The sequence below is a fragment of the Rissa tridactyla genome, chromosome 15, assembly GCF_028500815.1.
Source record: "Rissa tridactyla isolate bRisTri1 chromosome 15, bRisTri1.patW.cur.20221130, whole genome shotgun sequence".
In the NCBI taxonomy this organism is placed as follows: domain Eukaryota; kingdom Metazoa; phylum Chordata; class Aves; order Charadriiformes; family Laridae; genus Rissa; species Rissa tridactyla.
Genome location: NC_071480.1, coordinates 12,647,762 through 12,673,111, shown reverse-complemented (window position 1 = coordinate 12,673,111; position 25,350 = coordinate 12,647,762). Strand labels below are relative to the sequence as shown.

Genomic DNA, 25,350 nt, shown 5'->3' with positions numbered 1-25,350 from the left:
GCCAGGGAGGGAAGGCACCCTCCATGCTGGCAGAGCCCCACTCACACCGGGGGATGAGCCGCGGAAAGCCAGCCATGGGATGAGAGCGACCCACCCCGCTCATCACACCAGATGTGGCTCCTCCATCCACCCTCGCTGGGGTCAGCAGGGACCGCAGCAGCCCCACAGGGCCGGGAGCACCCAGGGCAGCCCCCACCCCAGCCCCCAGCCCATGGGAGCGGGGACAGCCGGTCCTGCCCTGCCATCACCGTCCCCTCCTCCCCAGCTGGCAGGGAGCAGGGCCGCGGGGAGGAGAGCGGCATCTTGGCAGGGTTGTCCCTTGGCAGAAGCCGGCCTGGCCGGAGGGTCCCAGCCCAGAGCCAGATCCGGCCAGCAGGAGCTCGCCCACTTCCTCCCACCGCAGGTGCCCAAACGCCGGCCAGGGGACCCGCCGGCAGGCAGGACTCCAGCCAGGGACAGGGTCTGGGGACGGTGGCAGCCCAGAGAACAGCGGTCCCCACCTGTGCAGCAGGGCGCAAGCACGCCTGTCCCCACGCATCTCATCCCCCAGGAACTCAGGCCACCGCTGTCACTACCGTTTCCTTTTATTCTTTGCATTTGTACATACATGGTATAAAACCCTCCTCTTCCACCTGCCTGCACCAGGCCAGTGTCGGCGCTGCCCAGCCAGGCTGGCCCATGATGGTGGCCACCCGGCACACAGGACACCAGGGCTCACGGGGGGTCCCAGGCGTTCCTCCTCCTGGGGACGGACCCACGCGCACATTGGCATCCCCGGGAGCAGCCGGTGCCAGGGGACATCCCCGTGACCCCCAGGGTGTTTGGAGGGTCAAAGCATCTGGGATGGATCCATCCATCCGAGGGACAGGGAGCGAGCCCCCGCCGCAGCACGGGGCTGGAGGCTCGTGGTATGTAGAAGGTCCCCGAGAAACCCGGGGAGCTGGAGCCGCCCTCGGCCCCCTCTGAGCTCCAGAGCCAAGTCCTTCCTCGTGGGAAATCTCCCCTCCGTTAAAACCAAAAGCCAGAGTAAAGAAAGTTAAGTACAAATCAGAGAGCAGTAAAAACCGTACGGCAGAAAAAAAAAAAAATATATATATTACTAAAGGGGCTAAAACTTCGAAGCCTCGTTTGATCCTATATTGCTTTATATGGGTAGGGGAGGGGGGGAAGAAAAGAGCTAATATCCAAAGTCCAACAGAAAGAACCAAAAATTGAGTCTGCTTTCCCTTCCCGGGATGTGCTGGAGCTCCCCGGGAGCCGAGAGGTGTCGGGGCTGTCCCCGGCCCCAGGAGCAGAGCACTGTCCTGCCGCGGCACATCCGCCGCCGGACGGGGAGAGGGAACGAGGGAGGAGTTGAGTCTTCCCCGGTGCCACCCGCTGCAGCACCGGGGTATTCGGCCCCATGTCCAAGCAACCGCAGATGAGAACCACACCCCTTGGCTCGGCCGCCCGCCTTTTATACTCTGATCTCGTCGTCATCATCATCGGCGAAGGAGAACTCCTTGTCGGGGCGTTTCGGCGGGCTCCGTTGGCTCAGTGGCCCGGGAACGGGGCTGCGCTCCTCTGGCCCCGAGGCGCAGCTGGACACCGAACTGCTGTCCCTGGGGCAGCGGCCGCCGGTGCCGCGGGACGGACTCTGGCTCGGCGGGGCTGCTGCCGCTGCCATCACCGGGGAGCCAGGCAGGGCGGCATCCACCTCCTCCTCGCGGCTCTCCTCTGCCTCGGCGTCTTCGTCCTGCTCCCACTGCTCCTTATCCATGATGCTCAGGACGTCCCCGAGCATGGAGGGCCCCAGGTCGATGTGGAAGGACATGATGGACTCTGCGTGCTTCATGCCCGCCCCGCTCTTGGCCACCACGACGGGCAGCTCCGTGATGTCCCCGAAGTCGCGCTCGTCCAAGCTGGGGCTCAGCGGCCCGGCGGCCGCCCCGTTCGGGCGCTGCTGCTCTTCGGGGCTCACCTCCTCAGGCAGCTTCTTGACGGGACTGGAGGAGAGGCTCTTGGGCAGCTGCCCCGCGCTCCTGTCCACCTCCTTCTCGTTGAGCTGGGGCAGGGAGACGGCGTTCTTCACGAAGAGGGCCGAGTCCCGCAGCGAACCCAGCATGTCCCGCCGATCCCCGCGCGTCACCGACTGCGAGCGCTTGCTGCTGCGGAAGCGGCGGGAGAGCAGGCTGGGTTTGGAGGCTCCTGGCTCCTCACCCGCCTCCGGCCCCGGCTCCCCGGCCTTGCTGGTGAGGAAGGAGGTGTCCCCGAAGGCGTCCCCTGCCCGCCCGACGTGCATGGTGTGGCGGAAGTCCCCCAAGGGCGCGCTGATCATCTCGGCCGTCAGGTCGGCCCGCGAGCGCCGCTTGGAGTGGGCAGAGTTGGAGACGAGTTGCTTGAGGATGGGCATCGCCGCGCTGCGCCGGGGCGGCCCGGGTGGAGCCGCACGTCCCACGGATCCCCTCGGGGCTTGTGCCTGGTGCTCTGCTGCTGGGCTCCCACCGGCGTCACGGATTGGTCACTCCTAGGGGACAGGGGAGAGGGACACAGTCAGGCTTCGAGGACATGGATGGCACAGCCCTGCCGACACCAGCCCTCACCCCGCCAGGCTGCAAAATGTGACCCCATGCCCACCAGCAGCTCCGCTCCCCCGGGAATAGCCTCCACGCAGGGAACGGCTCCCTGGGGACGGGTCCCCAGACACCCCCGGGTTCCCCACACCCCCTAAACAATCGGGTCCCAAACTCCATCCATGGAGCAGATGTGCAGAAAGGACCGCAGGAGAAAGACCTGGGCACAGCGATGTTGCAGGACGATCCCCGACCCTGTGCCCCACGTAAAAGGGCACCAAGAGGGATGCGGGGCACCGCGGGCACCCGCTGTCCCCTCCCCGCACAGCCCCAGCCGCCGGAGCGGGACACGGCAGCGCTCCAGCCTCTGGGAGCCGCACGCTGAGAAGATGCCTGGGATTTTTTTTTTTAATTGGAAGAAAGCAGGGAGGAGCAGACGCCAGGAGGAATTGGAAACAGACGGCAGGAAGTGTGCGAGGAGGGTGTAGAGCCCCCGGGAGGCACCGCCAGCCAAGTGGCGTGCCGGGGGGAGCCGGGATGGGGACAGGGGAACAGGCAGCCACCCCGCAGGTACCCCTTCACGCTGGGCGGGATGGGGACATGGGGACACAGCCCTGCTGCTGCCCTTTAGCACCCCAAAGCCCTCCATGCTGCTCCTCGCTATACCCCAGCGCTGAGCCCACGCGTGGCTGTGCCCACCCTCCCCGGCCACCTCATTGTCACCACCGTGACTCAGGGGTGGCAGCCGGCGGCAGAGATGACGAGGGCCCTGGCTGACCGGGATGTGGAGAGGCACGTTCCTCCTTCCCGTGGCCGCCTCGGTGCCACCAGCCGACCCGTCCAGCCCCGTGCCTGTGGCCCCACAGGAGGGGACAAGGACAGTGTCCACGTCACCGCATCCCGTGTTTCCCTGGCGCCAGGCAGCCCCAGGTGGTCCCGGGAGAGGCTGGCGACGGGGAGGAAGGGCTCCTGGCCGCCGGCTTCCTCCCTCCGGGCACCACCAGCGACACCGCAGCCCCGTGACGTGCGCGGGGAAGGGACCGATGTCTCTCCTCTGAGCGAGCCTCGGGACATGGCCATGTCCCCCCATTGCCCACCCAGCCCCAGGGTGCAGCTGAATGGCTCCGTGGGGTGGGCTGGAAGCGAGCCCCGGCCCCACAGCCAGCGATGGCAGCATGGTCCTGACACAAGGCAGCCCCACGCCCACTCAGCCGGACACCACAGGGGGCTGCAGCATTTGCCCCACACCCCCAGCATAGCCCCGGAGGGCTCCCACCCCCCATCCCTTCCCAAACCTGCCCTGTGACGCCCCTCCGTCCCCCACCGTGCAGCGGGGCTTCAGGCAGGCTGTGGCCGGTCCCATGCAAGCAGGATGGACTCTGACCCCACATGGGTGCAAAGTCCTGGTGCCCAGCCCTCCCTGGCACGGCTTCCGTGCAGGGCCAGCCATGGCAGGGACACCCCGCGGCACGGCACCGGCGGCACGCGTCGGGGCTCCCCATCCATCCCGGTGCAGGGTCCCACCACCCCATGGAGGCAGCAGTGCGAGCCCTTCTTGGCAGGGTGAATGACGCAGCAGAGCCCGGGGATGCGACGGACACGGGGGGGTCTGGCCGGGGGAACCCCCACTTTACCCCCAGCAGCCCAGGGAAGAGAAGGAGCAGCCGTGACACCTTCTCCGCACCCTCAAACCAGGAGCTGAGCTTCTTCACCCCTCGCCCTCTCCCGACGCAGCTCGCTGGAGCCCCGCTCCCCTCGCCAGCATCCCCCGCACGCCCAGCCCAGCGCGAGCGTGGCACAGACGTTTTCCCCCCCCGTCAGGTCTCCTTTCCAGTCCGGCATTCCTCCAGCCTTTGGTTTTACATAAAACAAACACTCCCGGCGAGTTCCCCAGCTGGGCCAGGCAACCGTGCTGCTGATTTAGGCCATCTGGGGACTGTCCCTCCCTTGTATTTAGATTTCGGGGCCAAGTTCAGCATTTGCGAGATACTTTGCAAGCCGCGGCAAAGGGGCCACCGGGAGGTCGGAGCGTTACCGGCGCACCCCGGCCAGCAGCTCTCCATCACCGTCACAGCCTCCAAACAAGCCACCGCGTCCCCCCTCGACGCTCCTGCCCACGAAGCCTTTTCATAGCGGCCAAAATCTCCCCGTCCCTCGACGCTTCACTCCCAGCTCGCCCCGAGAGGTGACGGCAGCGCGGTGGGACACCGCTGCCCGCATAGCCCGGCTGCCGGCCCTGTCCTGCCCCGGGGGGAGCAGAGCACAGAGCCCTTTTCTCCTCCTCTCGCTCGGGGAGAGGAGAGCGGATCCTGTGACATTCCCACTGCCGGCACTTTCACAAAGGAAACCAGGCCAGGGCGGCTTCACCGCCGCCGCCTCCCCAGCTACCTACCAGGGGAAGGCACTCTGTAACCCGAGAGATTGTGCAGGCTGGCAGCCCTTCGTCCTGGGGCAGCGAGCCCAGAGCGCGGCCAAGTCCCAGCAGGGCTCTGAGGAAAGGGGAAGGGAACAGGACCTGTAAGCAGGAGTCGAGGACAAGAGGGATAAAGTGAACCGACAGCCCGTGCGCTGCTTCTCACCGGCGCTCTCAGCCCTTTGGGACCATGAGCTCCGAGGAGCGAGAGCCTCAGGTCCCCTGGGACACAGTTTTCCCTGCGAATGAGTGGTCTGCCTGACAGCGGGGTCCTGCAGCCAGCATGGAAGAGGGGGGACAACCCCGCTGGGTGCGGAGCAGGCAGCAGGGATCGTGGGCCCTGACAGTGCACGCTTCCCACAAGACACCCCCCATCCTCCCCAATCTCATCCCCAGGGTCCAGAGGGCAACCAGCAGCTTAAAGAAAGAAGCCAGTATGGGCGCGCAGTGGGGAAACACCGGGTCCAGCCACGCTCCCACGCATCCTGCCCCCCCCGCCATCCCACTCACAAGCTGGAAAAGCCAAACCCAGGGAGGATGGGGCAGGGGGGAGGGGGAAAGCATCCCGGCCGGCCCGGCCGGCTCCAAACAAGCCTCCCCGGCTTTGCCACGCAGAGCACCCCAGGCAGCACCCTCCAGCCCAGAGATCAGAGGATGCTCTCCCCACCCTGGGAGCACACCAGGGGGTGTGCTGGACCGGTTGGGCCCCCCACCCCTGTCAGAAAGTGGGGCTGAGCAGCCGGCATGTCCTCCCTGCCCGGCGTGCGGGTTCTCCCTGGCCCCGGGCGGCCCGGGCAGGGAGGACATGCCGGCTGCTCAGCCCCACTTTTTGGTGCTCTGCCCCTCAGGGATCCGTCTCAGGCGGCTCTTTGATGTTCCTGCCTGGCAGACAGCTGCTGGAGACACGGCACGGATCACACCTTGCCACCGCCAGCCCCAGGAGGGGACCCAGCCCGTTGTCACACCCTGGCGTCGGGGCTCCCCCAGCGAGTCTCCCCAGGCCCCCCGGGGGCAGACGGTCCTGTTAGTGCGGGCAGCCCAGGCGCCCCGGTGACCGCCTCCTCCTCCCCGGCGAGGGTGACAGGTCTGGTCCTGTCCCTGGCACCGGGACGCTGCTGCAGTTCATCCATGGGATGCGTGGAGCGGGTCCGGCAGCGCTTCTGGAAGCGGAAAGGCAGCCGGCGGCGAGCGTCAGAGCCAGGGCCAGCGAGACGGGGTGGGAGGCGAAGCTCGGCTCTCGCCAGGGCTATCGGCACGCCGATCAGAGCCAAGCCGGCAAACTCGCCGGCACGCCGGTGCCAAAAGCAGAGCAGTGCTCCCCGAGGGACTGCCGACGACCGGGAGCTAGCCAGAGTTCAACGAAGAACTATTGGCAGGACACGCCAGAACACGCACAGGACCATAAATCCTCCTGCTACGGGGCCACGAACCAGCCCCCGGCTCTCCAGGGCGAGGAGGGGACGTTTCTGGGGGGAAAGGTTATCTCCTCGCTGGCCCCAGCTCTGTCTCCCACAACAACAGGGGCTGGCCGGGGTCCGACAGGATACCGGGGCTAAACAGACCTCCCGACCTCCGCCGGGCTCTAAATTCCTGTGGTTTCGCTGGGGTGGACGGGAAGTAAACAGGCAGCTTCCCACGGCTTGGCCGCAGCACCCTACCTGCCGGCGGGGGCCGACACCCCACAGCCGGCTGGCTCAGGGGGCCCACGACCGCGGCGGCTGTTTGCGCTCACGACAAAACCAAGGGAACAAAGGGAGAGACCGCCATGGTCAGCACAACGCTGCTGGCAGCGGGGCTGCCTGCGGGCAGCGGCGTGGGGCTGCCCTCGGGGGCCAGGAGGGACCCCCACTGCCCAGGCAGCCCCTGGGTCGGGTGGCTGGTCCCTGGCAATGAGGACTCAAGCCAGCCTGGATCTTCCTCCCGGGACCCAAACCCACTGAACCTCCTTGGTGCTAAACTTCAGCTGGATTCACTCCATGGTCTCCGAGGGAGCTGTGTCCAAAACAGAGTTGTTTACTGAGCACCCAGCTCAGGAGAAAGCCCCATCCCGGGGCGCAGAGACCTGCACTCCCTTCGCTGCCTCACTCCCTGCCTCAGTTTCTCCCCCCAAGCGCTAACGATCCCAGCTTCCTTTGGAACAGCCTTCCTGATCTATACATTCGGCACTCGGAAATATCTATACTTAACGCTGCTACCACTGGGGTCAAACCAGGGCGGCGCGGGCTGCTTCCAGCTCTCCACGAGTGGTCGTCGCCCACCGGCCCCTGGCTCTGCGGCCACCGGAGCGGGTTTGGGAGCCAGCCCCGTGCCCGCAGAGGTCCCCCGCTCTCCGGGGCACCCATGGGAGCTGACGTGTGCTCCCCAGGGATTGGGGAGCGGTGTGGGAGGGGGAGGCTGGGGGACGAGGGAAGCCCCGAGCCCTGTCCCAGGCTGCCGGAGGAAGGGCTGGAGGGGGATTTCGGGTGGCTCTGACTCAGCACCCGCCTGCGCCCAGCCCCGGCCGGCCCAGGGGTGCCGCTGGACTCGCTCCAGCTCGGCGGAGGATCAGCCTTTCCGAGAAGGGCCGCCGGCAGCCACCGCCCCGGCTGCGGCCACCGTTGGCTCCGGGCACCTCGAACACACACACCCCCCCTGGCCGTCGGGCTCGGGAGCCGAGGGCGAGCGGCCACCGGTAGCCACCGCCGGGGCGGGGTGAGCCGGGCCGGTTCCCCACGCTGGGCAAACACGGCTCCGCATCCTGTTAACCCCTTCTTCGCCCACCCGCGCCGCGGACCGGCCCCACGCCCCGCTGTGTGTGTGTGTGTGTGTGTGTGTGTGTGTGTGTGTGCGGGGGCCGGGGGGGTCACCGCCTCCCCCGTCCCGCTACCAGAGCGGAGCTAGGGACACCCCGGCGACCCCGCCCGCCCGGACAATAGCCGAGCCGGGGCCCGGTTCTCCCGCCCCGCCCCGCGCCGAGCCGTGCCGGTGAGCCGAGCCCCAGCATAGCCCGGTCCCCCCCCCCTCTCCGGCCCGCCCCGGTCCGTACCTGCGCGGCCGGGCCCCGCCGCCGGTCCATGGCCGAGCCGAGCCGAGCCGAGCCCCGGCCACACCGCACCCCCCGCTACGCCGCGGCGGGCATGATGTCATCGCCCCGCCCGGGCCAATGGCGCGGCGCCACGTCACGGGGCAGCCCCACACCCTCCATTCAAACCCGAGTGGGGCGGGGGGGGAGGGAACGATGCGGACGGACCCTTGTCCCAGGCGTGGCCCTGCCCGTGGATGGTGGGGGGGGTCCCTGAGTGGGGACACGAGTGGGGAGCCCGGGCCCTCCATGGGGATCCGCGGGGGTGGGGCTCACGGATCCCTGCCCTTGGGGGGAGTGGGGTCCCCGGGACTAGAGCAAGAGGGTGGCTGCACCCCGGCAGAGCGGCCGCAGGTGGTGGGGTGAGTGACTCTAATTAATTAAGGGGATTTAAGAGCCCAACGGAGCCACTGGGAGTTGGTGGGTTCAGCCCCGGGGCAGCATCGATGCCCCCGTTCCACTCATGACCGTGACCCCCCCGAGGCTGTGGCACCCACACTCCCCCTCCAGCTCCCTGTCCCCCTCCAGCCCCTCCGCTCCATCCCCCTGGGGGGCCGCAGGGCCCCTCCAGGCCGTGGGTCGTTTGGGTGGTCCATGGTGGGGACGCAATGGCGGGAGCACCACGGCCACCCCGGCCCCCCAGCGCTGGCGACACGCTGAAAGGGAGAGTGCAGGGCTGCACAGCCGCGCTCGGGGATTAAGGCGAGACCTTTGTGGGAGAAAAGGGGCGGGAGAGACGCGATTATCCCGAATCTGCCTAATGCAGCGTTTCTTGCATATTCCGGAGCGTCTGGTGCCTCTGCGAGGGAGCCAGGCTGGACGCAGTGGGGTGGCGAGTGGGGTGCTGGGATGCCTCAACAATGCGACCCCCGGGGGCTGGGGTGCTGGGGCACATCGTTGGAGGGGGGATGAGTATTTCTCGTGTCACGGGTACAAGGAGCTCCATTCCCCAGGTTGCGCTCGGCAGCACCAACCCAGGGGCCGCGGGCTGCATTGGCAGCAGGGCTGGGCAGCACTGGGCGCTTTGATGGCTCGTCTGGCACAGACTCGTTCCTCCGTAGGAAGGGCAGGGCTTGCGGAGTAGCCAAGGAACCATCACTCCCGCGAGCATCACTGCAGAGATGCTGGGGTTGGTACGGTGGAGATGCTCTGCCGGACTGAGCACTGGGGCCAAACCACCCAGCACACAGCCTCTGCCCGCAGCTCGGGGGTGTCCAGCACCACCCAGCTTCCACCGGTGCGTGCAGTCTCCTTCCCAGGCCGTGCTGCTTCCTCGGCTCACACCAGCCCCATTTTCATAGCCGGTTTGTTTGGCTAATTTTATTTTCCTTGTTTTCTATATGGGGAAACTGAGGCAGGAGGCAGTGCCCCATGCTCACAGTTGAGCAGGGGTCCCCTGGGAGCCACCGCTATGGTTTGGCGGTGGGTGAGGAAGAGGAGGAGGCTTTGCCAGAGCCCCAGCTGGCAGCTCTACCCACTCATGTGGGGTCAGCGCGTGTTCATTGAAGGCTGGCATGGCACCGGCGCAGCGCTGCTCGCCTCACCTGATGCTGTCACGGGAGCATGGCGCTGGCTGAGACAGCGCAGTCAGGAGGGATTAACATCAGCCGGGTGGTGGGAGCCTCCGGGGAAGGCTCCTGCGGGCTGGCCTAACTCCGGCTGGGAAGAGCAGGCACCCACTCAACTTGAAAAACTGCCTGGGAGAGACGGGCCCCCTCCCCTCTCCTCAGCGGCAGCTCAGGCCAGGCAGGGCCCCGGGGCTGGATCCGGCCCTGGGGAGATGGTGGCGAGGTCGGGACGCTGGGAGGTTCGGGGAGCTGGTGGCTGCATCGCTCCGACCCCTCCTGAACCCATCGCCGGTTCCTTTGGCTGCTTCTCAGCAGCTTTTGAAAGCAGAGGAGAAAAAAAAGAAAAGGATTGAAAAGCACATTGAAAAGCAGGGCAGGGAGAAGCAGCCCCGTCCCCTCCTCCTGCTGCCAGCGCCTGCCAGCTTTGTCTGCCGACTCTGCCTTCGGCTGCGCAGGAGATGCTGCCGAGCCAGGCTCCCCGAGCCCCAGTGCTGCAGCAGGGTGTGGGGATCACTGTCTGGACACCCCAAGGTGCTAAGAACAGGGAAGTGCCCCCACAGCCCCCCCACATACCTCCAGCCCCAGGGCTGGATGCTGCCAGAAACCCCCTGTCAGCCCCGCTAACCCCCACGGACACCAGCTTGCACCCACAGTCGGGGGGTTTCACCCCTTCCCCATGCTGTTTGCCCAGGGGTGAGCGGTTTTTGGGCTAACCGGCGCACCCCGGCAGGAATGCGCCGCCTGCTTCACCACCAGCACCTCGGCACCCATGGGAGCACGGGTGAGCGCCGGGACAAGCTGTGTGCAGGTCGGAGCCTGCCGTGGGCACGCTCCTGGTGCAGCCTCCTGCCTTTCCCACCCACACGCTCCCCTGGCCGGCACTGCCGGGGAACAGGCTGGCACAACCCGCCGCCTGCCCGGGAACCCATCACCCGGCCGCGGTGCAGCCGCCCCGGCTTCCCATCACCCTGAGGAATCCCACCTGGACCGTGGCTGCTGCGGGGACCCACCGCCCCCATGGAAAACCTGGCACAGCTTGGGAGCAGGGACACCTTCGGCCGGGGTGCCACATCGTGCGCCGGGCACCCGCGCCTCGGGGACAAGGTGCACAGACCTGGGTCCTTCCTCTCCGCCGCTCTCCTCTCCCCGCCGCCCCGGCAGTGTTCTGCCGCCGTCTCTGTCACCGGCAGCTCTGCCCGCGCCGCCAGCTTCGCAGCCTGGCACGGCGCGGGAGGCGGCAGGGCCCCGGGCACGCGGGGCTCTGAGGATGCGCCGAGTCCCGTCTAGCCCCCGGCGTGACAAGAGGGGCTGTCCCTGTCCCCACGGCCCAAGGCAAGGGAAAGGTGGGGACACTCGGCTCTGCCCCAGGAGCTGGCGGGGAATCAGGGAAATGCGGAGGAAAGGGAGAGCCCGCTGCAGGGCTGCTTCTCCTCCAGCGCACACCGAGCATCTCTCTGCTCTGATTATTCCTTGCTCGATGTAACCTCAACCGGGAGAATAAACTCTTACTGCCCGACTCCTCCAACACCAATGCCGCTTCGGCTAAATAAATAAAAATAAATCACAAGACTCAGCCCACGTTTACAGGTCACAACCCCCATTTCTAGCACACAAACATCTCCCCATCGCGTCCGGGGCAGCGAGCGGGTGCTGCTCCAGTGCCGCCCCGTCCGCACGCCAAGGTCTGGGGGTGCAGCTTCTCCCCTCTGCCCCTCTTCGGCTCGCCAACCCTGATAAGCGAGCGGTGCCCTGCCCTTGGGAGAACCGCAGGCCACCACCTAGCAGGAGTCGGGAGATACGTCAAGGCCAGTTGGGTCCCCGGGGGCTGATTGCTGCCGACAGCTCGCCCTGGCCGCATGGAGCAGGCTGCAGAGGCAGCAGCGGGACTGGGCACGGGCAGCCTGGACCTGCCCGGTGGGGCTGGGGCTGCAGGAGTGATTTTTGGAAAGAGCTGGTTGTGGCAGCAGCGTGGGGAAAGCCAAGGTGGGAGAGAGGTGGCTGTGCTCAGCAGGGAGCATGGTGCCTTTCCCCGCAAGCCCAGCCTGTCCGGTGGCACCTGTGCCACAGGGAAACTGAGGCAGCACAGGTGAGGAGAGCTCCCGCTACTGCCACTGTCACTCAGCCCCTCTCTGCGGTGCCCACAGTGGGCTTTGTGCCCTGCACGGCACCCAGACCGTCCCCGAGGAGGTTCCCTGGGGCGCAGAGGGTGAACCCACCTCTGCGGTGGCATGTGGGATCCGCCACTTCCTCGGGTGCCGCACCCGTCAGCCATGGGAAACCACCAGCAGAAAGGGCTTGTCCTGGCTTTGCCACCGTCGCTGCCACAGGGCCCCGGGTGCTCTGGCCACAGCCACACCAGCGGCTTCACCTCCCGGCATGGCGCCAGCTCCAAACCTGCCGTGGATGTTGCTGCACCCTCCGGCTTCTCCTCCCCGGGGCCAGGGATGAGCCTGGCCGGGGCGGGCGAGCAGGGTCTGGGCTCTGCTCTGCCCTGGCTGCGGGGGCTGCAGCACGACGCCGTGCTGGGGAGCACACGCAGACCCCACACAGGCACCGCCTGGGACCCGCATCCCACTGTCCCCACTATAGGGGACATGTCCAGGGACCGTGTCTCGGTGCTCGCTGGGTTGTTGCTGCTCACAGGGGCTGGCACACGCCCTGCGTGGGAGGAGAGTGTCCCTCGCACAGGGAGAATCCCTCGCACAAGCAGCGTCCCTTGCACAGGGAGCATCCCTCGCACAGGGAGCATCCCTTGCATAGGGAGCATCCCTTGCACGGGGAGCACCCCTCGCACAGAGAGCATCCCTTGCACGGGGAGCATCCCTCGCACAGAGAGCATCCCTTGCACAGGGAGCATCCCTCGCACAAGCAGCGTCCCTCGCACAGGGAGCATCCCTTGCATGGGGAGCTCGCCCGTGTTGCTCGACTCCCCAGACCTGCTCTGCCCTGCATCTCTGTGAGCTCCGCGTCCCAGCCCGGGTGGGAGGAAGGTCTCTCTTGCACAAGCCGGGGTGCCTGGGGCTGGAGCCAGACTGCAAATGAAGGGCAGGATTTGTCCAGCCAAATGCAGACCCCCCCCCTCTGCCCCTGTGCCAACATCCCCACCTTAGCAGGGTGTCGGGAGCCCTTTTGCTGCCCAGGGAGGGGACGGGCACCCCTGGGTGCTGCGCTGCCTTCGGCGCCAGCTCCCAAGTAGGTCAATGAGTCACCTGCCAGCAATGCCCTCTGCTCCCCGCCAGCCCCGGGGCCGCCGTGACACGCCGAGGCGGGGACAGCACTTCTGCCGGTGGCCACATCTCGGGGGGCGATGCCACCGCAGCCTCCCCAGTTTCTCCCCAGCCCAGCGGACGGGTGAAGAGGGGCTGTGGCTCAGGGTCACGCACCCCCATCTCAAACCAGTCCCCAGATGCACCTCCTGCAAAACGCTCCCTCTGGCAGCCCCAGACCCTTGCTCACGCCAGGGTGAGGGTCTGGGCACGTGCCTGTGTGGGGCTCCAAGCCCCTGCCCTGTCGGCAGCAGGGTCCTGCGGCAGATCCCACAGCCCCCAGGGAGCAAAGAGCCCCCGGGCAGGGAAGCGGTGCCGGTGCTGGCGCTGTCAGCAGGCTGAGCCTCCCCCAGCCCTCGCTCCAGACCCGTGCTGTGTGCTGCCTGGGGGGTGACGGGCAATGGAACCCCAGCCCATCACCCGGATTTTCCTGCCAGGCCTGAAGGGCAGAGCAGGCAGCGGGGGTGGCTTCAAACCAGGAGAAATCCCAGGCGCCGGTGATGCCAAAAGCATGGAGTCACCTCCCTCCTCCCCTATCCCACCACTGGGTCCCCCTTCCCTCCAATTCCACTGCTCCGGGATGGAGACAGAGAGGGATACAGCCATCACAGCTCCACGCACTGTTCTGCGCCCTATCCCGGCACCGCAGCCTCCAGCACCCTCTGCCCGGTTCCTTTCCAGTGCCGTAGGGGTGACACAAGCCCGGCCGGGCCAGCAGGACAGACGGACGCATCCCGCCGCAGCAGGGTGACAGAGACGTGAGACGGGATGATCCTCAGGCTGTTTATTGGCATCTCCCTCGGCTCAGCCCTGGTGCCGCGGCCCCGCCGGGCTGGTGCCTGGCTCACCCGTAGGCACTGCGGGGGTTTTGCTACGCAGAGACCACCAAAACAGCCCCGGACCCCCCCGGGCATCGCCACCCCTGCTTGCCCCTTATCCTCCCAGGCCTCTGCACAAAACCCCATTAAAAAAAAATTCCCCAAACCACCAGAAATGCAGAGGGGTGGCTACGGTCACCGCATCGCCCTTGCCAGAGCCCCGGCGCAGCCTCAGGGTGCAAAATCATGGCGGGGGGGGGACATCAGCACCGCTTGCACCTTGGTAAGGCTCTCCTGGGGTTTAAGTCCTGTGTTCTCCTTGGGGGGGTGCTGTGCTCGACCAGGCACTAACGAGGGGAGGAATTAATTGCCCCCGGGGTTCCTGGCGCAGTGGCTGCCCCCTTCCCCCAAAGGCTGGGGGGGTCCAGGGTGGGAGTTTCATGTCCAGAGGTTTTAAGATCAGCAGAGCTCCTCTTCCCCTCCGCAGTCGGGGGTCTCTGCGTCACCGCTTGTCCCCACGTCCTGGGGGAGCCACAAGTGGAGGGGCCAGGGTTTGGCATGGCCAGAGCCCCCGCACCCAGCCCAGCAGCACCCACGGGACCCCGGCCAGGCCGGCAGATGCCAGGGGCGAACTCCGGCGCCAAGCCCTGGCACCCCGCACCCTCCCATCCCTCCGCAGCCGAGGAGTCCGGAACGCAGGAAGCTTTGGCCGAAAAGAGGAGCTGAGTTTTGCTCCCCAGCCCCAGGGAAGGCACCCGGCGTTCTGCTCCGGCGCTGCCGAGAAAGTGAAACACCTGCGGTGACGCCGAGCCTGGGGACGCTGCCCGCCATGGCACCAGTGCCATCCTCAGTGCCCCGTGGCCCTTCAGCCTCTCCGCTTCCTCCTCTTCTCCCCCTCACCGCTTTTTTCTATTTTCTTAATTTCTTGGGGGCTTTTCTTTTTTTTCCTTTTTTTTTTTTATATATATATATATTTTTTTTCCTCCTGTTTGTTTTCGCTTCTGTTTAAATATCAAACGAAAGAAGAAAATCCAGCAATGGGGGCTCTGGAGCCGGGGGCCAGGCTGCCGGGTGGGCGGTAGAGGGTACCGGGCTGGCTGGGGGGGTTGCCGGGGGTCTGGGGGGTGGGAGTCCTGCTGGCTTTGGGGCGGAAGAGGCTGCCCTGCTGCGTGGAGGTGCTGTTGGAGAGGGGTGCGTGGTCGGGCTCCCCCGAATCGCTCTCGGTGTAGCTGTACGCCTGCGCCCGGGAGATGCCCTTCTGCTGCCGCCGCCAGGAGTTGTAGTAGGTGGGGTCGCTGATGTAGTGGTTGACGAAGGAATGGGCTTTCTGGTGGCCGGGGTCCACCTCGTACTCGCTGTCGCTGCCCTAAAGAAACGGGATGGGATGGGGTCAGTAAGGGGCATCACCCCCCAGCCCCAAAACTAGGCTGAGCTTTCCCCGATGCTCCTTTGGGGATGCTGGCGAGCGCATCCCAAAAGACTTTAAGGGGCTGGGATGGCTGCGGCACTGCTGGGGTGTTTCTGCCTCTTGCCAAAGTAAAATAAAACCTCACACAAAAGGCTTGCGGGGGCCCTTGGGGGGGCCGCCCCCGAGGCCGTGATGCCCCAGGGGTTGGCGGGGAGGGTGTTTTTGGGAGGCGGGTGCTGGCGGCCCTGCCTCCCCGCTGGCGGTAATTGGATTCAGCTTCCCCTGGCCGTGCACAAAGGGGCCATTGAGGCGGGGGGAAGCTGCTCCGCGCCAGCTCCAGCTCCCGCCGCTCTTCACAGCTCCTCAAAAGCCACTCCAGCCCCGCCAGGGCAAGAGGGAGCCGAGCCGGCAACCGCCCCGCCAAGGCAAAAGAAACAGCCGGTGCAGGCAGCAAGGGGGGTTCCCCGGTCCCTCTGCGGCTCAGGGACAGCACAGGGACCCCCAGGACCTTCCCCTGGGCTTCAGCCTCATCTTTCCAGATGCCTCCCAGCATCCATCCCCGGGGCAATGTCCCCCTGCCTCCCCGGGGAGCTGCCCGCGGCCACGATCCCGCCCGGCCACAGCTGCCCGTTTCTCCCGGAGGAGACAAATGTGCCATTTTGCAGGGTTGGCAGAGCCGCAGCTGTTGCCACCAGCGACCTGGCAGCAGGACAGTCCCCAACCCCGCTGCTCTCCTGTCCCCAGCAGCCCTCGGGGACCCCCCGCAGTGCCACATCCCCAGCACACGGGCCGGGGGGCTGTGCCAGCTTCACGCTGGGGCTGTGCCGCAAATCCACGGGGGATGCCGCTGCCTAAAAGCGGGATGGGGCAGGGGAGCGGGACCAGCATTGCTTTTCCCAAATGTGCACCAGGATCTGCATCTCGGTGGGCAGAGACTAGGGCTCCCAGCACCATCCATCCTGACCCCCCCCGCCCCGGGTCCCCGTCCCTGTGTGCAGCTCCAGGTGCTCACCTGCGAGTCGGAGACCTCGGAGGGCTTCTCCGTCAGGCTGCTGCTCTCGGCAGGGATCAGGTCGTTGTACTTGGTCACATCCTCGTCTGAGTAGTGGAGGCTGCCGGGGCTGGGCCGTGGCGGGGACCTCCGGGAGAGGCCAGGGCTCAGCACAGGTACCCCCCTTGGGGATGAGCCCAGCCGACCCCTGGGGCAGGATTGGGGACCACCCCCAAGCCGTGCCAAGCCTCCCCCTTGGCTTTCAAGGATTCCCAGCTTTTCAGGCTGCTCAGCATCCCAGCACATCAGGGCTGGTGCAGCGGCTGCAGCTCATGGCAGGGGGGACACTGGGCACAACAGGGTCACCCCCCAGGGGTGCCAGCCCTCCCCAGCCCCATGCCCATCTCACGGGGAGTGCACGATGGAGGGATGGGCACGACGACTGAAAAAGCTCCCCCCTGCCTGGGAAAGGGGCTGTGGTGTGGGGGGGTCCTTACCGGGTGTAGATGCCGTTCTTCCGGCAGAAGGAATTCTTGACGGAGAGGCGCCGGTTGTTGAGCTCCAGGGCGGGGAAGCTGCCCTCGTCCAGGCTGACCATCTCGCCGTGGCTCAGGGCAGTCGCCTTGGAGCCATTCCCTGCGGGATGGGATGCTCAGAGCCTCCCCGGGCAGCACAGTGGGGGGGGCCCGCACCCTGCACAGGACCCTGCGCAGGGGGGCTGCGGAATGGCCCAGGGAGGGTTGTGCCAGTTCCGGCGTTGGAGAAACCAAAGCCTGAAGCCTGGGGATGCCATGAGGTGCCAGTCCCGGGGCAGTGGCCATGTATTAGCCCCGTGGCCAGCGCCGCCGGCTGTGCCGAGCCTGCCCGCCTTGGCTCACGCCCTGACCTGCCCCATCGCCTCCGGCTCTCGGCTCAGCCGCTCTGTTTGCTTAACAAGGAGGTCTGGATTTTCCCCACAATTTGAGCCCTTGATACAGCTAAGAAAACAGAACTGTGTTTGACTAATCCCACTGACCTCTGCCGAGCCCCCGGCCTGCCCTGCCTCCGCAGCTGACAGCGGGACAAGTCGCTTATTTAATCTTTAGCTCCCAGCACTCTTCGGGAAGCCCGCAGCATCTTTATCGGATGTCACCGTGTCTCCGGAGGAGCCGTGCCCCGAGGCAGGCTCCCACTGCCCCGCTCAGACCCCAAAGGCAGGCAGGGAAGCCCCAGAGAGGCTCCTACGGGGTCAGGGCTCTGCACCCCCCTTCTGGCACCCCGGAGGGTCCCGTCAGCACCCACCACACCCCCGGCACTCACCCGAGTCTGACTTCTTGGCGTACTTCTTGCTCTGCCCGCGGATGATGAGCACAAAGACGAGGAGGAGGATGAAGATGAGCCCCACCAGGGCGATGACCACTAGGAACCACCACTCCTCGTAGAAGGGGTTGGTTTTCTGGGCTGGGGGACAGCAGGGAGGATCAGAGGGGGACAGGCGTCGGGGGCAAACCAGTATATATAGTTCCTTGGGGAACTTTGTGAGACCTGGATCCATGCGAGGGAGCAGGTTTAAGGGGGATGGGGGGGGCTTTGCAAGGGGAGGGCTGGCAGATGCTGCTGGCAGCAGGATCTGGGGCTCTGTAGGAGCCAGGCAGGGTTGGGGAGATGGGTTTCAGTGATGATGTGCTGGTTTCAGCTGGGATAGAGTTAATTTTCCTCCTGGTAGCTGCTGTGTTTTGGATTTAGTATGAGAATAATGTTGGTAACACGTATTGCTTTACTTGTTGCTAAGTAATACTTATACTAAGTCAAGGACTGTTTCAGCCTCCCATGGAAGCTGAGAGGGAGCACAGGCAGGACAAACTGTCCAAAGGAATATTCCATTCCATAGACACCGTGTCCAGTATATAAACGGGGGTTGGACAGGGAGCAGGAACCCACGATCACTGCTTGGGACGGGCTGGGCAATCCGTCACTGTGTGGTGAGCAATTCCATTGCATCACTCATTTTGTATATTATTATTATTATTATTTTCTCTTCTGTTACTGTTCTATTTAACTGTCTGTATCTCAGCCCACAGGTTTTCCCCTTTTCTCCCTCTTCTTCCTATCCCACTGGCAGGGGGAGGAGTGAGCGAATGGCACGGTCCGAGTTGCCGGCTGCGGTTAAACCACAACAGATGGCCACGAAAAACAGAGCAACACTGGGACTCTCCCCCCCGGCATGGGGGTGACAGCATCCCCCAGGGGACACCCAGGTGCCACCCCTGCTGGCTACCTGACACGGAGGGGGAAGGTGTGCTGGGGGTGCCGTAGCCATAGTCGTTGACGGCGATGACGCGGAAGTCATAGCTGACCCCCTGCTTGAGGATGTCCATGCTGAAGGTGTAGGAGGTCACCTCCTTGGGGATGTCTTTGATGAGGATGTCCCAGAGCCCCTCATCTGGAAGAGAGAAGGTCCCTGGGAGGGGTTACCGGCTCTGCAGGACTCCGCAGGGCGAGAGGCTGGTCTCCCTCCATCCGGGAGTGTTTGCCCTCCACCATCTGCCCGTCCCTCCCGGCCGCGGCAGGCACGGAGCTCACTCCCCGCAGCATCATTAAAAAGCCATAACGATGCACGCAGCTGATCGATCTCCTGCCCCCACTCACAGACGAGGCCAAAGCAGCTCCCTGGGGACCTGCTTCCCCCGCAGCCCCCCGGCAGCCCCGGCAGCCCCATGGCTCAGGGTAGCGGGGGTTTCCCTCCCAGGTGCTGCCCCACTGCACAGGGAGCGTCACCGACCCCCGTTAGCGATCGATTGGGTCGTCTGAGCTGTACTCTCTGCGGCAGCGAGAAATCATTAGCCCGGGGCTGCAGGAGAGAGCATGGCCGTGCCTGATGGCTCCCTGCCGAGGGGATGGGGAGTCCCGTTTTGGGATAGCCTTGGCACCCCTCAAAACCCTTTGCCTATCTGGGGGAGCGTCAGGACCTCCGTGCCCACGGAAGCAGCAGCATCGATGGGTGCTGCCCCGTGGCTCGCCAGCCCCTTTCCATCAGCCCCAGGCAGCAGCCGCTTGGCAGCGCGCTCCTCGTGGACCAGCTCATGGCCAACACCACAGACACCCGGGTCCGAATCCCCAACCCAGCCTGACAGGTGACCTGGGAGAGGTCAGCATTCCCTGCCTCAGTTTCCCTTTCTCCTGAACCCAAGGCACCACCAGTGACAAGGTGGGGATGGAAAGCAGGGAGGAGCTGCCGTACCTGAAGGACGGGCTTCGATGACGTATCTGGTGATGGGCCCTTGGCCGGGGTCCCCACTCGACCAGTGGATGGTGATAGCCGAGCCATAGCGGGAGATGAAGGGCTCGCCGGGGGGACCGGGGGCACCTGGGGACCCAGAGCAGAGCTGGAGGTACAAACTGGCATGTGGCCATGCCAGCCCCGGTGGCACTGGGTGAAATGTCCCCATGTCATCTCCTCCCTCGCTCCGGCACGGCATCCCACATGTCCCCCCGTACCTTCCCCAGGCCCCGTGGTGATGTTTGCCTCAACGTCTGGCCCATAAGCGAAGGTTTTGGCTCGGATCCGGAACCGGTACGTCACACCCTCGGCCAGGTCCTTCACCTTCATCCACAGCGGGCTGTTCCCCTTCACATCCACCGTCACGATCTTACTGACACCTGCGGGGATGGAGGCTGAGCCGGGTGCTCGCCGGAGCCCTCCCAGCTCCCCCCAATGCCCCCAGCCTCCCCCCGGGGTCCCTGCCATGCCCTCACCGTCCACGGGCATGCAGGGCTCGTAGACCAGCCTGTAGCCCTCGAGGATGCCGTTGGGCAGTGGTGGCGGCTCCCAGGACACGTTCACCGACGTGGTGGTCAGCTCGCTGAATCGGATGGAGCCGGGGGCGCTGGGGGCTGCGAGGAGTAGGGTGGCCAGGATCAGGTCGGCGCTCCCAGGGGATACCCCCGGCACCCAGCCAGCCCCTCTCCCTCCCTCCACCCTAACGGGGCTGGAGCACTCGTCACCACCATCTCACACCCCCTTGGTGCCACCCCCCTGTACCCCCATCCCCACTGCAGCAAAGACCCTGCCAGGGCTCCCCCCATGACAGGGGGAACGAGTCTCATCTCTCTCCTCCCAAGACCTTCATCTCCGTGTCCCCCCAACCCACAAACTCTCCTCCCAACCCACAAACCCTCTGGGGTAAGCCCGGGGCTGGTATCTGCTCAGGATTGCAGAAGCTGGGATGCAGCTGGGATGAAGGGCCACCAGCCAGACACCACTGGAGCAGGACCCATGGGGACACCTCCCCACAGAGCCCAGGGGCAGGAGGGTCTGGATGGGACCGGGGAGGGGGAAGGGCTGGGGGCAGCCATGCCACGGGCCCCACCTGCCTGCTGCGTCCGCCCCTTGATGGGGGGGCTGCGGGGCCCGTCTCCTGCCGCGTTGAAGGCGGCGACGCTGACCCAGTACGAGGTGTACCCCGTCAGGTTCTTCAGCTTCACCCCGTTCTCGGGCAGGAAAAGCGTCTTCACCCGCGCGCTCTCGTTCTGGTGCTGAGCCTCCCAGAAGTGGATCTGCAGGAGGAAGAGGAGGGGGGAAGGAGACCTGGGTGATGCACGGATCCAGTCCATCTCGCCTTCCCCAGGCCCTTTGCTATGCCCAAACACCCCCGCAGCCCTGTCCGGGCTCCTAAGCCCCCATCCCAGAGTGGCTGAGGGCTCTGAGCCTGCTGGAGGGAAAGGAATGGTGCTGAGCATCAGACGTGAGCCCCGCTCGCAGCCGGCTCCGGGCCCAGCACCGCTGCGCTGCCGAGCGAGCACCCTGAGATCACCCTTGAGCTGTGCCTAATTCTCAAAGGATGGGGCCGAGCAGGAGGAACCACCATGGACGTGGCCAAGGAGGTGTCTAGAGCACGGGGCTGGGCATCCCGGCTGCATCCCGGCTGCATCCCGGCTGCATCCGAGGACCGACGACGCCACCTGCCGCCCCGCGGGCGCTCAGCACCGGGATGGGACACCCGGCATCTCCCTGGAACACCCGGCATCTCCCCGAGACACTCGACATCTCCCCAGAATCCCTTCCCCGACGGCACGCATAGCGCCTCCCAGGGCACCCAGCATCTCCCCAGTACACCCAGCATCTCCCCAGTACACCCAGCATCTCCCCGCACCCAACACCACACAGAGCGTCTCCCAGGAGAACTCATCACCCTGCAATGACACCCAGCATCTCCCCAGTACACCCAGTGTCCCTGAGCCCCGGCTCGGTGCCAGCTCCCAGGTTTCGGGGTGCGGTACCTTGTAGCCCTGGATGTCCCCGTTCTGGCTCTCAGCGGGTGGCGGTTCCCAGGTGACATCCAGCTGGGTGGCCGTGGCCGCCTGCACTGCCACGTTCTGTGGCGCGCCAGTGGGCACTGTGCCGAAGGAGGGGGACGGTGTGATGGCCTTGCTAGGACCAGGGTAGGGGAAAGCCCCCCCTGGATGTGGGGGGGGACACTAACTTGTCTCGGCACATCAGGGGTGTTTAGAGGGGATGGGGGCCACAGGATGTAGGAGCGGAGGGTCCCAGGGCAGTGGAGCCCCCTCCCCGCGGCCCCCGGCCGTGGGCAGCCCCTCGCAAGGCAGGGCCGTGCTGGTGGACTCACCCGCTTCACCCACGAACACCTCCTGGGGGGGGCTGGGGGGGCCTTCGCCCACAGCGTTGTACGCGCTCATGCGGATCTCGTAGCGCCGGTGCTTGCTCAGGTCTGGGTGGGGCGGAAAGGGGAGAAGGGGTGAGCTCCCTGTGGCCGGCGGTGTGGGGGTCCTGCTACCCCCAGGGGACCCCGCGGAGCCCCCCTGGCTGGGGAAGAGGGGGGTGTCCCCAAGGAGCAACAGGGGTCCCTGGGCACAGGGTGTTTGGCTCACCCCGGTTCACCCCACAGCACAGGCAGGCGCAGGGGAGGGATGTAAGGGGGTGGCAGCGGGGGGGACACGCACGGGGGTGGCAGGGAGGGGCAGGGGGAGCGGTGACTTACTGTCCAGCTCATACTGGGTGAGGGAGACCTCGCTGAGGTTGTGCACGGCGTAGACGGCTGGGCGGCACAGGGCAGGGAGAGCAGGCAGCGGTTAGTCCCGCACACAGCACGGGTGGGCTCCCACCTCCAAGCACCCACCCCAGCACGGCTGCCCACCCCAGGGTGGGCCAGGGGTCCCCTGCAAGGGTCCTGTCACCCCCAGGTGCCAATGGGGCTGTCACAGCACCAAGGAACCTTTCCATCCTCCAGCCCCATCCCCCGTGCGGCACGAGCCGGGGCTGAGGATCGGGGTCTCCACGGGGGTCTGACCACAGCTGAGAGCAATGGACGGGGCAAGGTCCGGTGTTGGGCTCTGCCTTTGTCACTCGCGTCCCTGCTGTCCCCAGAGCGGGGTCTGAGGATGGCAGCACACCCAGACACACACAGCGGGACGTCACAGACACCCATGTTAGGTGCAGACACGTGCACACCCAACACTGCAGGGACACGGGGGCTGAGCACAGCGGGACTAAGCCAGCGACATTGCACACAAGCGCGTTAGGGACCACGGACCTGGTGGCATGAGGGGGACGGTGACAGCTCCACGGGGCACAGCCTGACCCTGACAGCTCCAGGCTGCCACCCGGCAGAGGCTGTGGAGCACCGGGATGCCGCCCTGCCCCGTCCTCCACCCGCCACCGCTGGGCCACCCTCCCCGCCCCCGCAGCCACACATCCCCAGGCTCGGTGGCACCTCGAGCACTCACGGGTGAGCTCGGCCCACGTGGCGCCGGGGTTGCCAATGCCACGCAGGGTGAAGCCGCGCAGGCTGTCGTACACCAGCTCGCGGTACCGGAGGCGGAAACCCAGCAGGATCCCATTGATCTTGTCCTCGGCCGGGGGCTGCGTGGGGAGGACAGAGAGGGGCTGCTCTGACCCGGGCACCCCGAGATGGCGGTCCCCAATATGCCCCGGTGCCACCTCCCAAGGGGGCGGGTGGCCGGTCCCACAACACCCCCCAAGGCAGAGGGGACAGTACCTGCCAGCGGATGAGAACTGACGTGGTGGTGTGCGGGGTGACGGAGAGGATGGTGGGGGCTTCCTCTGGGGCTGCAGGGAGAAGCGGGTGGTGAGGGTCCAGAGGTACCCTGGGCACGGGGGGACCCCCGGGCATGGGGGGACCCCCTCTCCCTGCCCCAGGAGCCACTGACCCGCCTGCAGGGTGGTGAGCGACTCCGACTCCTCGCTGTACTCGCTGTCCCCGATGTCATTCGTTGCCTTCACGCGGAACTTGTAGGAGGTGAAGGGCTTCAGCCTGAGTGGGAGGGGAGCAGGATGGGGACAGTGAAGCCAGTGGGTGACCCCACGAGCAACCCTCCCTCCTTCCCGCAGGGCACGTTGGCCAGTGCTTCCCAACCTTGGTGCCAGCACTTCTCATCGGATGGGGAAACTGAGGCACAGGGCAACCACCCGAAGCAGAGCCCATGGTTTGCCCGGCTCCCCATCACCCCAGCGGCGCTGCTGAGGACCAGCCCGTGCCTCACCTGTCCACGACGAAGGCGGTGGCGTTGCGGCTGACGGAGGCAGAATGCAGTGCCCACTCGCCATCGGGCAGCTCCCGGGTCTGCACCGTGTAGTAGCGGACAGGGGAGAGCCCGTCGCTGCCCGGCTCCCAGGAGAGCAGCACGCTGCGGGCTCGCACCTCCTCCTGCCGCGCCAGCGGCTTCCCGGGGGGCTGCGGACGGTCTGGGAGAGGCGAAGGGCTGGGAGCACTGCGGGCACGCCGTGGGCACACACAGCACCCCCCACCATGGGACGGACACCCCCCTGCCATTACCTCTCTTCTCCGTGGTCACCACGAGGGCTTCGGCCGCCTCGCCCCAGCCCTTGCGGGTCTGCGCCGCGATGCGGAAGAGGTAGGTGGCCTCGGGCTGGAGGCCGGTGGCCGTGTACTGCCGGGCGCTGGGCTCCAGCACCTCCGCGGTGGCTGCGGTGGCCGCGGTGGTGTTGAGGCAGTGGGTGACCTGGTACGCTGCGGGGAAGGGAGCGGCACGGTGGGGCTGGAGGAGGGGACACCATGCTGGGTTCTCCTTCCATCCCTGCCCACGCACGGGGCCAGCCACGAGGGGGTTTTGGCTCCTTGCGCTGGGGACCTCAAGCAAAGCCCGTGACCCATCCCAGCCCGCTGAGTGGGGAAACCTCAGCCCCGGGGGCAACGGGCTCCAAGATCCTTGGGGGATCTTAGGGAGATGGTTTCTGCCCCCCCACCGCGTTGATCCCTGCTCCCATGGGACCTCTGCATCCCTCTGCAGAGCATCCCGGCGTGGCACAACCAGGATGGCTCCCTACCTACCCAGGATGATGCCGTTGGGTGCCGTGGGTGGCTGCCAGACGAGCCGCACCGAGGTCGTCCTCACTTCGGGGAAGAGGATCCCCACGGGGGGCCCAGGCACTGGAGGGGGGAGAGACGGGGTTCACCGGGGGGTGCACGAGTGTGTGCAAAGCACCAGACCCTGTGCAAGCAGGACTCGACCCCGTGCACCAGGAATGAGAGCCCTGGGTGTCCCAGTCAGGGGGGGGAAAAGGGATTGCACCAGGGAATAAGGATGGGATGGGACAGGGAGCCATTAGGCACCCAGGGGACCCCCCAGCCCATTCGGGTCCCTCTGCCCATCCATCCGCTGTTACCCACCGTCGTCCAGAGTCCGCTCAAGGACGGGGGGCCGGCTGGGCACGCCATCGCCGATCCTGGTGAAGGCCAGCACGCGGATCTCGTACAGCGTGTACTTGCCCAGCCCACTCAGCTGGGCGCTGTGGGAGGCATTGCCCTCCGCCAGCCAGAACTGGACACGCGCGTCCGAGTCCTTCTCCTTGTACATCACCTGCAACAGACCCTGTGTGACATGGCCGGGCAGAGACACAGCCCCTGGGACGCCCCTGGCATGGGGCAGCGTGGCCAGGGCTGGCACATATGGGCATCATCTCTTGGAGGTGGCACAATCGGGACCTGGCAGTCTGCAGGGTGATTCCTCCCAGGGAGAGCCGCGATTCCCCGGTCTGGGGCTGAGGCTTGCAGGGCACGGGCAGGGCTGCGGGCGGGCAGGGCCACAGCGCCGGGGCTGGGGTAGGTGCTCACCTTGTAGCCCAGGATGAGGCCATTGCGGTCTGCCTCGGGGATGTCACTCCATCGGACCAGCATGCTGCTGGAGGAGGTGGCCAGCGCCGACACGTTGCTGGGGCCAGAGGAAGGCACTGGGAGGGGGGCGATGAGAGTGGAGGTCAGTGGCCGGATTCAGCGAGGGTGGGTGCCCAACGCC

The 25,350-nt window shown here is 66.2% G+C and overlaps 2 protein-coding genes and 1 long non-coding RNA gene across 7 annotated transcripts in view; 1 reads left to right on the top strand and 2 right to left on the bottom strand.

Moving 5' to 3' along the window:
• Positions 1 to 577: 577 nt before the first annotated feature.
• CDC42EP4 (CDC42 effector protein 4) lies at positions 578 to 8,086 on the bottom strand. Of its 5 annotated transcripts, none has more exons than XM_054222018.1 (2): positions 7,991 to 8,086; positions 578 to 2,506 (listed from the first exon to the last, which is right to left on the bottom strand). In XM_054222018.1, the coding sequence occupies exon 2, from the start codon at positions 2,390 to 2,392 to the stop codon at positions 1,457 to 1,459; it is 936 nt and encodes a 311-aa protein (XP_054077993.1). In that variant the 5' UTR covers positions 2,393 to 2,506; positions 7,991 to 8,086; the 3' UTR covers positions 578 to 1,456. The 5 variants fall into 5 exon arrangements, with proteins under 5 accessions (XP_054077993.1, XP_054077997.1, XP_054077998.1 ...); XM_054222022.1 differs by lacking the exon at positions 7,991 to 8,086 and adding an exon at positions 4,945 to 5,413; XM_054222023.1 differs by lacking the exon at positions 7,991 to 8,086 and adding an exon at positions 4,588 to 4,889.
• Positions 8,087 to 13,639: 5,553 nt separating this feature from the next.
• Positions 13,640 to 25,350, bottom strand: part of SDK2 (sidekick cell adhesion molecule 2) — a 50,276-nt gene continuing 38,565 nt past the window's right edge. The window contains exons 26-45 of the mRNA XM_054221997.1: positions 25,170 to 25,285; positions 24,726 to 24,915; positions 24,387 to 24,485; positions 23,871 to 24,065; positions 23,578 to 23,779; positions 23,245 to 23,348; positions 23,073 to 23,143; positions 22,801 to 22,936; positions 22,056 to 22,112; positions 21,684 to 21,785; positions 21,337 to 21,452; positions 20,427 to 20,613; positions 19,813 to 19,950; positions 19,555 to 19,716; positions 19,298 to 19,423; positions 18,335 to 18,499; positions 17,377 to 17,517; positions 16,575 to 16,713; positions 16,099 to 16,225; positions 13,640 to 15,044 (exon numbers count right to left, since the gene is read on the bottom strand). Of these exons, the coding sequence (XP_054077972.1) occupies positions 14,691 to 15,044; positions 16,099 to 16,225; positions 16,575 to 16,713; positions 17,377 to 17,517; positions 18,335 to 18,499; positions 19,298 to 19,423; positions 19,555 to 19,716; positions 19,813 to 19,950; positions 20,427 to 20,613; positions 21,337 to 21,452; positions 21,684 to 21,785; positions 22,056 to 22,112; positions 22,801 to 22,936; positions 23,073 to 23,143; positions 23,245 to 23,348; positions 23,578 to 23,779; positions 23,871 to 24,065; positions 24,387 to 24,485; positions 24,726 to 24,915; positions 25,170 to 25,285 (2,927 nt within the window). The 3' untranslated portion in view covers positions 13,640 to 14,690. The remainder of the gene's footprint in view (positions 15,045 to 16,098; positions 16,226 to 16,574; positions 16,714 to 17,376; positions 17,518 to 18,334; positions 18,500 to 19,297; positions 19,424 to 19,554; positions 19,717 to 19,812; positions 19,951 to 20,426; positions 20,614 to 21,336; positions 21,453 to 21,683; positions 21,786 to 22,055; positions 22,113 to 22,800; positions 22,937 to 23,072; positions 23,144 to 23,244; positions 23,349 to 23,577; positions 23,780 to 23,870; positions 24,066 to 24,386; positions 24,486 to 24,725; positions 24,916 to 25,169; positions 25,286 to 25,350) is intronic.
• LOC128918116 (uncharacterized) lies at positions 17,111 to 18,672 on the top strand. Its single transcript, XR_008469443.1, has 2 exons — positions 17,111 to 17,503; positions 18,131 to 18,672. It is a non-coding gene; the product is annotated as an uncharacterized LOC128918116 (long non-coding RNA).

Coding starts and splice junctions, on each gene's coding strand:
- CDC42EP4 (XM_054222018.1), bottom strand. CDS start 2,392: ATGCCCATCCTCAAGCAACTCGTCTCCAACTCTGCCCACTCCAAGCGG.